This window comes from Ambystoma mexicanum, chromosome 6p (assembly GCF_040938575.1).
Source record: "Ambystoma mexicanum isolate Mex_15411 chromosome 6p, UKY_AmexF1_1, whole genome shotgun sequence".
Taxonomy (NCBI): Eukaryota; Metazoa; Chordata; class Amphibia; order Caudata; family Ambystomatidae; genus Ambystoma; species Ambystoma mexicanum.
This window is the reverse complement of record NC_090935.1, coordinates 667643094-667656288: the sequence shown is the minus strand read 5'-3', so window position 1 is coordinate 667656288 and position 13195 is coordinate 667643094. Positions and strand designations below refer to the sequence as shown.

Genomic DNA, 13195 nt, shown 5'->3' with positions numbered 1-13195 from the left:
TATACCTTACAACCACTGAACATTCTGACGACCACCCCAAGACCTCTGGTTTCCTAAACCGCTTTCTCCAAGCCGGAGCCAGCTCCTCAACTACACTCTGAAAGACATGCACGATCGCTTGATTCAACTCTTCTATTGAGGAGGGAAAGTGTGAACTCTGCCATCCACCTTCTCCACTATCAACCATCAAATCAGTGAGCCTCACACAAAACTTCATCAAGTCCATTTTTGTAATGTAACAAACCTTGGGGGCAGAACTAGTCGCTATTACTATCCTGACGTTTATCTCCAGTGCAATGGATCCATGATGTCTCCCCATCCGCCTTCACCTTCCACACGTACTTAGGCACCAAACTCACCAAAACCCACTGTAAATCAAGGAAGTAGTCACATCCTTGTGTATTCTTTAGAGTTCAACAATACAAGCCCACACACTTCTGCCATTGCCTCAAGTCTATCCCCATTCATATCCGCCACAGGACTATTCCATATGATATTATGACTATTGAAATCACCACAGAATATAAACCTGCCCCCTTGACCCAGGGTGTGCTGTAACACACCTATATCAAGGGGTTTGCACAGGTTATATAAGTTCAGCACAAGCATTGCTCCATTACTCACTGGTATTTTAATACCTATAAGTTCAACGTCCCCATCAAACTCAACTACTAAACATTGAATACCACTATTAACCAACATAGATAGACCCCCCACCCCCTCTACCTACTGCAATATCCTTCCGATACAACACATACCCTGGAAAGTGAAAGTTGAGACCGCCTCTCAACCAAGTCTCCTGTATACACACAATATCCACATCACCCTCTTTCAATAACTCACTCTTCAGCTCTTGTCCATTCGCCAATAAACTCCTAGCATTCCACTGCCATAATTTCTTACCCCTGAACTATCACAGGTAATATCACCTCCACTCTCTATGTACAACCCTGTCAGTGAGATTCCCTATCTTCAGAAATATCTTTGCGGCCCTCACGACTGCCTGCAATCTGTCAGATTTCGACTCAGCTGTCTTGTTTATGGTTACAATGTTAAAACATAACAAGTCTGCCATTCTGACATTAAACTCCAGTCCAGGCACCTTGCCACACTTATGGGTCTGCCACACCCCCATCTCCACCAGTACCCTCAGGGACCTTAGGACTTCTCGCCACTTCTTTTCTTCTTCTCACTCACTTTCTGAACCGCCGCACCATAGCTGATTTATTTACTCACTTTTGTTTGCATTACTTTACAGGCCTCTACTTGCTAAAGGTAACCTCTATGTTCACCTTCACAATTACAACACTTTGGCGTATCCTCGGTCACATATTCCTCACTATCATGGGGCCCATCACAGTTACTACAGTGCTTATCCTTCCTACATGTTCATGCCACATGGTCAAACTCTTGGCATTTATAACAAAGAGGTGCCGGGACATACTGCTTGACCCTAAAGCGCAGATACCTCAAATATACACATTTTGAGACTACCCTACCCTTAAACTGCAGTGCCATAGTCGTAGAGCTAATGCCTTCATCAGACGTTTTTCTGCCCAACCACCACACTTCCAACACCCCCATATCTGTCAGTGATCTCACTATATCCTTATCATGTGCACTAAGAGGGACTCCATATCACACCTTTACATGTATCAGCATACTATTCCGTCACAGTTATAGGGTGTTTCCCAAGGCTAGCTAAATCTAAAGAATTGTTCCTGCTTTCCTCACCTAGACCTTTAACCAATAATCTCCCTCCACTTATCACCTGCACCTCACAAATCCCTTTCTTTACCCATTCTGAAATAACAAAAGGGCTAATGTCACCAAGATCTTCATCAGGCCTAGCCGACAATGACCATTCACCACCCCAAATCACCCTCCATGGGCTCCTCCCCAGTTCCGCACATGCTATCAGCTCTTTCACCTTGCTGTCCAATGCTTGCCCTCCCAGCATTCTCAACCTTCCTATCCACTGGGGACCTACTGCGGGACTGCTCATTATTACCAGACCCTTGCACCCCTTCCCTTCCACTTTTGACACTGCTTCCTGCAAGAAAACATACTGAAGTGTTACCTGTGCTACATTGCCCTTTATTTCTTCTTTTCCCAATCTTTCCAACACCTTCCTTTTGTGCCCCCTTGTCTGTAACCCCGCCACTGCATTCCTTTATACTGAGCTTCCCTTTTTTATTAAGTGGCTCTGCGTTCTGTGAGAAACCTGCGGGTATTCTCCCAAGTTGACCCCGAGAATCCCTTATTCAGGTGGCCAGGGAAGGGCTGGTGCTCTCAGATCCCAACCATGGGGGTGGAGGAACGAGGAAGGATCACCTGGATAGGGGAGCACGGGGTTATGCTCATTTGCCTGCCCAAAGGGATACGCAGTATTACATTGAGGAGGAAGGTGAGGAGGACGAAGTCCCTGAGGTTTTCCTTAGTTATTCCACTTCTACCTCCCTTCCACCCAAACAGGCTCTCTTAATAAAATCCAATCACCCCTACACAACTGGTAAACCAACTGGGAGTCCAAACCCTGTTTATTTCATGATAAAAATCCTGCTCATTCACGTTTGATTCTCAAACCCTACCAATCTCACCCTTCTGAAATTACCAACCTCCCCAACCCCCTGGAGGAAGAATATAATTTTTCATGACAAATCCCCCCCTTTTGACACCAAAACTTTCTTACCTCGTGGAAGGCAGCAAACTAACTCTAGAGTCGTTTACCTGACATGTCCCGACACAAGGGTCAGGCAGAGTCAGGCAATTGACCAGAATCATGCACGCCTGACAGCCCTTTCCTTTACCCACCGGGATACAAGGTGGAGCAAGAGAGCACAGTATGAGCAAGGCAGACCGCACGACGAGACAGCTAATTTAACAAGGCAATTCAAGAGGAGGAGAAAGGCAGCAAACACTGATGGTGTGACAAGGATAGAAGCACCTTGTCCTTTCCAATCGAGACCCGCGAAAACTCCTGGCAAAGAACTGTAAAACCGCAGACAATAGCTAACATGTGTAGTGGCAGATGTCAATGGTACACAGAGCTTTCCTATGCAGATAAGCAGGACAGAGGGAGGCGCCTGCTACCGTGGTACCGTCCTTGATTCCAAGCACCAAAGAAGCCAAGCCAAGCAGTTCATCACAGTCAGTGAGTCGAGGGGGGAGTCAATAAGAAACCAAACTGTGTTAAATTCAAGTTGCAAAGTGGCTAAAGACACCAAGTTCAAAGAACACTTTAACTTTAAAGGAAACCAGCTGCAAGAGGGGTCCTGCACCACGTGGGTGCTGACTCGAGACACTCTGTCTGGTAAATCCCGCATTTGTGAAACTACCAAAACCAGAAGGCCTTATGAGTGCTTTAACGAAAGTGGTGAAAGCGGTCATACAGGGGTCTTGTAAAATCCTCTGTACATTCGAAAGACTGACCAGCAAAGTAGAAAGAAGGAACTCTGCGTGATTGACCGTAGTGAACACGGCAGAGGGAGGCGGACAGTCAAAATGTGGTCTGAGCCCGGCCGAGGAGGATCCTAGGGTGAAAAATCATCACCCAAAGACTGGTACGTGTGAAGAAGAGCCATGGTGAACCAGACTGAAGGAGGCTGAGAATCTAACCACAGTGAACCCGACCAAGGGAGGCTAAGAATTGTGAGGGATCTGCGCCCGGAACAGGGGGACCCAGGGTTGAACTACCATCACCTTAAGTTGTGAACAAGAGCCACAGTGAACCAGACCGAGGGAGGCTAAGAATCGAGAGGAGTCCACGCCCAGAAGAGCGGAGACCCAGGGGCGAATCATTATCATCCTACTACCGAGTGATCAGAACTTTAAGTTGTTGTAAAGGAAGGGTCTGCGCCTGGAATGGGGGGACCCAGAGGTGAAACACTATCAACCCTAACGATCGTTTGAAAGGAACTTTAAGTTGTTTGTTATTTTCCGACCCTCGAAGGCAAGAGACTTTCAAGAGGAAAGAGACTTGGCCATCGAGGCTCCTCGTGCTGGTGAAAGCTCGAGCATGTGCTGTGCTCAGAAGTGCCACCTTATCCCATGGGCCAGGGAGACCCGCCCTATCACATCCGGACTTATTATTTATGAACATGTCTTTTCTTTATTGTCCATCTAATCCCACACTCTTTCTATATTAGTTGTAAGAACTGGCAATAGGTTTTGTAGAATAGGCCCTTTTACTTTAACCAGATGCCACAAGCACCGCCTTATTTTTCTTTTGATGGTCGAAGCTTGCTCCCATCTTAGATTTAGGTTAGATTAGGCGTTTTTCCAACCTGCACATTGTTAAAATAAACACCCTTGAATCGTATCACTTGTCTCTGTCTTTATTGTGCCACCATGAGTTCCTTACACTTCCCAGCAGCTATCAGAGCTCAATCTGCCATGCCTTCCCCATCTCTGCCCACAGTAGACCTGTCAGTGATATGGATGCTTCTCACAGGAGAAGCCGTGCCCTAAGGCAGCCAAGCCACCGCCACCCAGACCCCATCCCGTGGGACCAGACAACTCTCCCCCTAATATGTCTGCAGCTCTTCCACTTGCTCAGAATAAATATTATTCGCCTGAGCTATCTCTGAACTGCCACAGGCCACCTTGTGGAGCACTTCAGAATTGGAGCGCAGACCAGTCAGTCCTTCCCCTGCGTCAACCCAGTTCAATATTTTAAGAAATGATATTAGCAGACGGAGGCCATTATTGACCTCTCAGCCAATCAGAATGTTTAGAGTGCAGCCAATAACATCTAGTTATTTGCCTTCCGAAGCAGACAGGGAAACAACAACAATGCTATTTCTAGGCAATATTTTCTTTTTCAACTAGCTACTTCATCTCTGGGGGGGGCAATATTTTTGGGTTGCAACATGCTATTTCATACTCGAAAGAGGAAGCTAAAACATTGGAAAATGCTTTCACTTTCTTAAAGAGAAATCATTTTCTTTTACAAGACACCTAATTTATATTCTTGTTAAACCTGTTCCAGTTCAACTAAGTTGCAATTAAAATGCTCACCGTATGAAGACAACCATTATATTAAAACACTATAAAATAAAACTGCATTTAATTTCCTAACTCCATTTGTCAATTTGCTTTACTCAATCTTTTACGTCACCACCAAAATGCCAAAACATATATTGCTACTACCACTATGTGCTAATAGGCTTATAGACATCGGGAAGGGCCGTTATCGCTTGGGATAGTGATCCTTCCCCAACTTATAGCCATCTGCTTCACCCTGGGCATACCTTTGTGGTGGGTCTCTATCCTGCGATAATGACCCCTTCCTCAACATATAAGGCTATATTATCCAGAGTAGGCAGGCTTAGACTGGCATATAAGGCAATGCTTGAAAGGCCAGTGCAATGGGCTGTTGTGGGCCATTTGTTTAGACCAGGGTCTGTCCGTCTGATATATCACTGCACTGTGTAGCAGGAAGTTTTGACTAATTCTACTGGCCAAATGTGGCTTAAAATGCACTATTTGCAATATATTTTACAAAAAACAAACTATTAGGTACTACTTAAACACTGTCACAAAAAGTAGCTAATTGCCCTTTGAGATTGTCAGCCACTTTTATAATAGTGCCAAGAAATATTTTATTTCCTATACAACACTGCGTGTAAGCTCCTATTGTGACACCTACCATGATTTGTCCACAAGTGAAACAGGACCGAGATGGGTCAGAAAGTTCCTTTTGTCTCAAATATGGACCCCTTAATTCAATAGAACTCATTTATTAAGTAATGAAGACTGAACTTGAGGAAGGTCTGTGGGGAGGATACTGAACACATACAGGAATGGGGATTTCGCCAGAGGAATGGTAGACAGCCCCAGGTGGCCTGAGGTGACCACCATCTTGGCAGCAGGTAGAAGCATGTGCTCTCTCTCTACTGGAGGTGGGGGGTCTGTTTATTCCATGTTAATTTACCTGGCTAATGTTAGTTAGAGCTTATTATAAACTCCAATCAAACGGTGGAGTTTTTTATTTGTCTGGGCTAGCAACACATGCAGAGGAACAGCCTACACAACACGTACAAGTTGTACAATATCAACACAATGGAAGGAACCTTTCACACTCATATCAAGAGGCTGCGTGTATACCTTGTAAATATTCCATCCACTATCCCGATGGAGGCTTCCTCTGCGGGGACGTAGGAGCCCATCTGTGCCATGCCCGTGATCAAGGCAACTTGCTTGATGTAGGAACTTTTGCCGCCCATGTTGGGTCCTGTAATGATCATTGCCCGCTCGCGGTCTCCCTGGAAAATTACAGAAACAGCTATTACAGAACAAAACCTAAATCCAGCAGCTTTCCATATTATGGTGTACTGAAGCAGCGGCACAAAGCAGAGAATTAGGAAACGTGTCCAAATAACAAGGGTGTGATCAGAGGAGCTGGTGTAAATTATGCACGCTTCGTAAGTGGAGCGTGAGAACAACGCAGGGTTTTCTGGGCATGAGGACACGCTTGCCCACATAAGGCAATCAACTTCCATGATTAAACATTTTAATTAGCTTGTTTTCCACATTAGGCACACTGCAACAGATGATACAACTTCTCATTTCATAGGGCTCTTGGGCTCACTGTCTAGCACATCCTTTGCTTCTGATGCAGAGAATAAAGAGAATGACCATTTTGCTAATAGCAATGATTCCTTCCAATGCTGTTTTAATCTGGAAGTTTCATGTCACATGCTCTTTCGATTAAAATATTGTGACGAATCTGTGGCTGTCGTCCCTTCTCCCCTAGGGGGAGACCTTTCCCATGGGCTCAGGGTGGTGTGTGCACAGTACAATAGTCGCCCTTGGGGTGGTGCACTGAGGGAGGATAACATGGCGGGATTGAGGACGACGTGCTCAGAGAATGCAGTATTCTCCCGTGTTAGTACATCTAAACTCATCCCCAATGTTAAATCCTCATTACCTTCTTTTGATAGGACCAATGTCTGCTATCATCAATTTAGTCAACCTGATATACATGACGTTAAAACATCCAAAAATATAACACATGCAGCATATGGATCTACTTTGAGCATGATGAAACTTAATATACCTGGCAAGATTCAAACATCAGGGAAAGGATTAATACTGCATATACCTCTAATTCAAGTCAGGGTAAACCTAATATACTTGGCAAGATTCAAACATCAGAGAAAGCAAGATCTGCACAGAAGAACGTTGGTGGACACTGACACCAGGTGCCCCTGCCCCTCCAGGCGGGAGAAATACGATCGCAACTCACAGCCGGAGATAGAGACCTGGAGTGAGTGACAGCGACCCAGCACAGGAACCTGGCATACCCAGGTGAGAGGCCCAGGGGTAGATGACACCAGGACCACTGGGTCTGCAGCTGAAAAAGGAGGAAGTGGACAGCCACCCATGCTGCAATAAGCAGAGGGGCACCCATACACTGCAATAGCTAAGGCTTGTCTGCCCTAGCCACAAGCCACCCAAACCCAACCATAGGAATTCCCTGGCCACCAACGCAGGGAAGACAACAAATCAACAGGGCACAGACTTCTATATTATGATCTCCATCCGCCCCGAAACCCGGCAGACTCAGGTGACATCAGACCCACCCGACCCTGCACAAAATGCGCAGGAAAACAGGCCTTGCGCCGTATTTAGTGACTGGGCATCCTTCCCCAGTCAGAGCCACGGCCCACCCACCCTGGCCAGGCACAACAGGAGGGAGCAGGTGGTAGCACTAAACCCCAAAAGCCCGCCCCACAAGCCATCCAGACCAAAGGGACAAAACCTGGGACTTCACATGGCCATTGGCCAAGTAAAGAAAATAAAGCCAACTGGGCATTGACATCGTACTGGATAGTGAGGGAGAGAGACCAACTGTGCAGCGCCATGGTCAAAGATAAAGCTAAGAAGACAGGGTTTCATTGTAAGATGGACCAATACACGGTGGGTGTTTCCCAACCCCCCCACAATTCGCGCTACATAAACAGCAGGCACAGATGGAGAGCTACAAGACTCTCAAATCTCCCTTCATGACATAATAGGCGCCGAGAAAACGGAGGGGGAGATCTTGAGCGAGATTAAGGAAGCAAGGACGGCTCGGCATGCTGCCGTGTGAAACCTCAGGGCACCCAGAGCACCAGCAAAGCATGCATGAGAGAGGATCCACCGCCGGGGAGAAGCAGACACCTACAGAGCAGCTGCAGACAGCAATGAATCCCCGAAAGCCGGAGCCTCCAGAGATGCTGATTGCTCGTCGGTATATGCTGGTACCTGCCATGAGGAAGCAAACATGTACACAAGTTACCCAAGAGGTGTTTGGGGTCCGGGGGAGCAAGTCCGTGAAGCCTGAAGCTCTGACAACAGGGCCTGGGACAGTTGGAACGAAGTGAGAGTCTTGGACCACACCCATATGAACAACAGAATCAAAAGCTAATGAGAATATTACGAGTGTGGGACCCACACACATATGAGAGACAGAAAGAAAGCCAATGAGAATATCAAGAGTCTGGGACTCACACCCACAGAGGGACAGTCCATGAGAGGACAAAGGCTTGGCAGGAGAGTAAACCAAGCTAATCTGAATACTGCGAGTCTGGGACCTGTACCAAATATAAGTGAAGAATATATAGTAAAATGAATCCTACACTAGGTAAAATGCGTGTGGCAAGTTGCTGGGAGGTATGTTGCATAAAAATCTACTTCAAGTATTGGAAAAGCCTGCGGAGTCATCTACGCCCTGCAGCCACTGACACCTGCTGCTCCGTTCCGGAGAACAACTGTGCGGTAAGGAGAGGGGGGAGGCATCGGGCGGGGGCTTGAGCTTCAAGACACTGTCGACCCCCTGATTCCCCCTTTTTGCTTGTTGGAACGATCCTGCTGAAGCCCTGGTGTTCCCCCTGGATCTACAAAGCGAACAGGGGCCCGGGACTGGAAGAACCCACTGCCTGACTAACATCCTTGCCCTGACCCTGCCCCACCCAGTGAAAGGAACCACGACACAACAGACCCGGGTGGGTCCCAGTGACTGGTGGGCGCACTGATCACAAAGTGTCCTTGGGCCAACAACATCACAACTGGTGCAGTTCCCTGGGTGTTCCGCCTGCGCGACGCCTGGACTCGGCGACAATACTCCTGGCCCAGCAGCACAACCAGCCTCTTGCCCAGCCGCTGTCCCCTCTCGCTCCGCCCGGGACGAACCCCGGCCGGTGTCGGACCAGATACCCGGCAATGGGGAAGGATAAACCCAGGAAGACCTCTACGCAGAGCAGAATTGAACAATACGCTACCACGCCACTGACTCGCTCCCCGGAGAGGTCGCAAATATCTGAGTCAGACTGCGTGGAAGAGGATATCTCCCTCAGAGATATAATGAGTGCCATTGCCAGCTCCAGAACTTCAATGGAAAAAAGATGGACAGTATCGTTGTGGACGTGTCCCTATTAAGACATGACCTGCAAAAACTGACCTCACGCACTGGGGAGGCGGAGGCACGAATTTCGGAAACGGAAGACAGCCTACGAGAGATAAACCGCAACGTGTCCGGCATGATGTCACGCATCAAGCTCCTGGAAGCTAGAGTGGACGATAGCGAAGGCAGATCCAGGCGAAACAATGTTCGCATACTTGGCCTTCCCGAGAAGGCGGGAGGGGATTGTATGGAACTATTCCTCGAGGAATGGCTTGTGGACACATATGACACGCAATCCTTCGCAAAATTCTTCTCCATCGAAAGGGCCCATTGCATTCCAACTGGCAGGGTCACCCCGGGAGCACCGCCGAGCACAGTTATCGCAAGATTTCTAAACTATAGACATAGGGATACGGTGCTGCAGTTGGCGAGATCGAAAGGGACAATCACGTATAATGGATCAAAAATCACCTTCTTCCCTGACTTTACCAAGGAGGTGCAAAAGGCATGCCAATCATTTGATCCGCTCAAGAGGCGCCTCCACTCACTGGGTGTCAAATATGGACTAATCTCTTCCGGCCCAGCTCAAGATTTACCATAAGGGGACATCGGTGCACTTTACAGATCCCAAGGAAGCGTGGAGTTGGGCCGAGAGGCACATGGATGGAGACTGGGGCCCTGCTGGAGGGTGGGGGGGGAGAAGAGAACACAATATACCACATCCTGAGCATCCACCCGACATGGATTTGCAACAGCAACAACAAATTGAGAATGAGCACCGGAAAACGCATAAGGAGCTATAACAGCCAGTGAAGATGCCTGAAACATCGCAAAAGTAACGCAACGGAGCTCACGTTCCATAATGGAAACTGAATCATAAGGCATATCTAGGCTGGCGGCCGACCGAACAGCCGCCCCCCGATCAAGGCAACGAATCAAAAGTTAAAGAATTAATGGGTTGAATGTTTATATTGGGTTGACAGATGCTTCAGTGGGGGTGGAGTATGGGGTGGGGGGAGTTGAGGATGACGTTTTTTTCTGTTTTCAATGTTTAGCATCCAAGGGCAAGAGGAGTACGCTGTACAGATCAAACGCGGTACAACTGCCGCGTATACAACTGAGGGAACACATGCGCAAATCTACACCCCAAACAGCCAATGGCACCTGAGAATAATTCAGCCCAGAGAAGGCTCAAACTCCTGTCATGGAACGTGAATGGGCTGGGATCCATCATCAAAAGAAGACTGGTACTGCAACACCTAAATAGACACTCCCCGGATTTAGTCTTTCTGTCCGAAACACACCTTGCAGGAAATGTGTGCAAATTCTTCCAAAGATCAAACTACCGCACAGCAGTGCACACTGGTTTCTCCATGGGTGCGAGAGGGGTGCTCATACTGATCCATAAAAGACTCCCACTTGTGATCACGCACATTCTACAAGATAGAGGAGGCCGCTATGTACACATCCATGCAACGCTATGGAGCCAAACCCTGGCACTCATGGCAGAATACTCCCCGCCACTTCTCCTTAATGACCTGCTAACCGAAATTACCCCCATCCTGGCAGCAAACACCGCAGACACATGGGTGTTAGGAGGGGACTTCAATGAAGTCATGAACAATAGCCTCGATCGCACGCACTTGAGAGCCAGGAACGCCGCCACCACCACCAAATTGGCTTCCTTCGCGTCAGCACTGGGCCTGTGTGACGCGTGGAGAGACCTGCACGCTGAGGTTCGACAGTACTCTTTTCATTCTGGAGCACACGCCTCGATGTCCAGAATAGACTTTCTTCTTACCATGCAAAAATATTCATAAAGTATCCAGCGCATTCTTCCTCCCGCGGGGGATCTCCGACCACTCCCCACTGGTACTCGAACTGGAAACGGCAAGACCACGACCGCCCCCCTTGTGGAGGCTGAACACCTACTACTTGGGGTTCCCGCACCTTCAGGAAAAGATGGAGGCAGCTACTTCCAACTATTTTGAGTTGAATGCAGGCTCGGTTGACGATCCCAATTCACTATGGGAAGCGCACAAAAAAGTCTTACGCGGTGAAATCATCTCATGGACCTCGGCAAAAAAGAAGGTACAACGCGAGGGAATCACTGAAACCGAAAGCAAAGTCACGTCCAAGGAATTAGATCACATTGCCAGAGACACCCCGGAGACGAACAGAGCCCTTATAATGGCAGAGAAGAAGCTCCGCAATTTAGCCTTAGACTGTGCCAAAAAGGCAAACATTGCTATGAAAACAAGGCTGTACGAGACAGGAGAAAAAGCAGGCAAAATGCTCACGTGGCTGGAAAAGCACGACGAAGGACAACAGAAGGTGAAGTGCATCAGAACCTTGAATACAGATCTTGTCTACTCCGATGCCGAGATTGCAGAGCGCTTTGCAGAATTCTACGAGGACCTTTACAAACCCCCCCACCAACGCTGCAGTCAGCACCATACTGAACGACATTGTCCTCCCAACACTTACCACAGAACAAGCTACCACTCTAGACAACAAAATCACGGCTGACGAAATATCAACAGCCATTGCCCAACTCCAAACAGGCAAGACCCCAGGTTCCAATGGGTTCCCACTTGACATCTGGAAAAAGCTGAACCATCTAGATATACCCACGCACTTGCTCAACATGTTTGAACACTCCCTGGCCAAGGGCGCACTCCCACCAGACCTCTGTAAAGCCACCATCGTAGTGATCCCCAAAAAGAGCAAACCCCCGGAGGAATGCACCTCCTACCGACCCATATCCCCAATCAACAGTGAAGCCAAAATACTAGCCAACAGGCTACAATTGGTCATTACGTCACTGATCCACCCTGACCAATGTGGCTTCATGCCTCAAAGGTCCACGAGAATGAACATTCGCAGGCTGCACCTGGCGCTGGAGAGAGCACCTGCTTTGCAACAATCACTTGCACTGCTGGCCATAGATTTCGAAAAAGCATTCGATCCAGTTTACTGGGAGGCCTTATGGGCAATAATGCGCAAGATGCAATTTGGGGAATCGTTCATAAAATGGGTGCAACTCCTCTACAACAATCCAATGGCAGAGGTCAGAGTAAATGGGTGGCCCTCACGTAATATCCGATTAAGGAAAGGAACCAGACAAGGTTGCCCGCTCTCGACAATGGTGTTTGCACTGATAATGGAACCACTGGCAGTCCTTCTGCGGGACACCACCACGTGGACTGGCTTCAGATGGGGGCCGAACTGGGAAGATAGGATATCCCTCTATGCGGATGACCTCTTAGTATATCTGGGCGACCCAGCGACCTCCTGCCCCGTGGTCACGTAACTACTGACTAACTATGGAATCTTCAGTGGACTCAGAGTAAACTGGTCCAAATCTGTGCTGTTTCCGGTAAAAGGGGTAGACTGCATACCAGCATCGGGCTTCCCATATCAAGTAGAAACCACTCAGTTCCGCTACCTAGGCATTCTAATCACCAATGGGATGGATAGCTATGTAAAACAAAACTTACATCCACTAGTTAAGAGATAAGAGCAAGATGCAGCCCACTGGCAAGCACTGCCACTGACATTGCTAGGCAGGGCGGCGCTATTTAAGATGCTAGCCCTACCCCAGTTCTTATACATCCTTCAAAACGCCCCTCTCCATGTTCCCAGCGAAGTGTTCCGTAGAATAGATGGAACAACACGTAAACTCCTTTGGGGTGGGAAACACCCGAGAATTGCCCTCAAAACTCTCCAACGCTCAGTCTGGGAGGGGGGAATAGGACTTTCAAACATCCAGATCTACTACTGGGCGACACATATGGCGATAGTCAA

The 13195-nt window shown here is 48.1% G+C and overlaps 1 protein-coding gene across 4 annotated transcripts in view; it reads right to left on the bottom strand.

Moving 5' to 3' along the window:
* The window catches only part of MSH3 (mutS homolog 3), a 2767116-nt gene that overhangs the window by 629852 nt on the left and 2124069 nt on the right, over positions 1–13195 (bottom strand). For all 4 annotated transcript variants that reach the window (XM_069627552.1, XM_069627549.1, XM_069627550.1 and 1 more), the window contains one exon: positions 6109–6266. In XM_069627552.1, coding sequence (XP_069483653.1) covers positions 6109–6266 — 158 coding nt within the window. The remainder of the gene's footprint in view (positions 1–6108; positions 6267–13195) is intronic.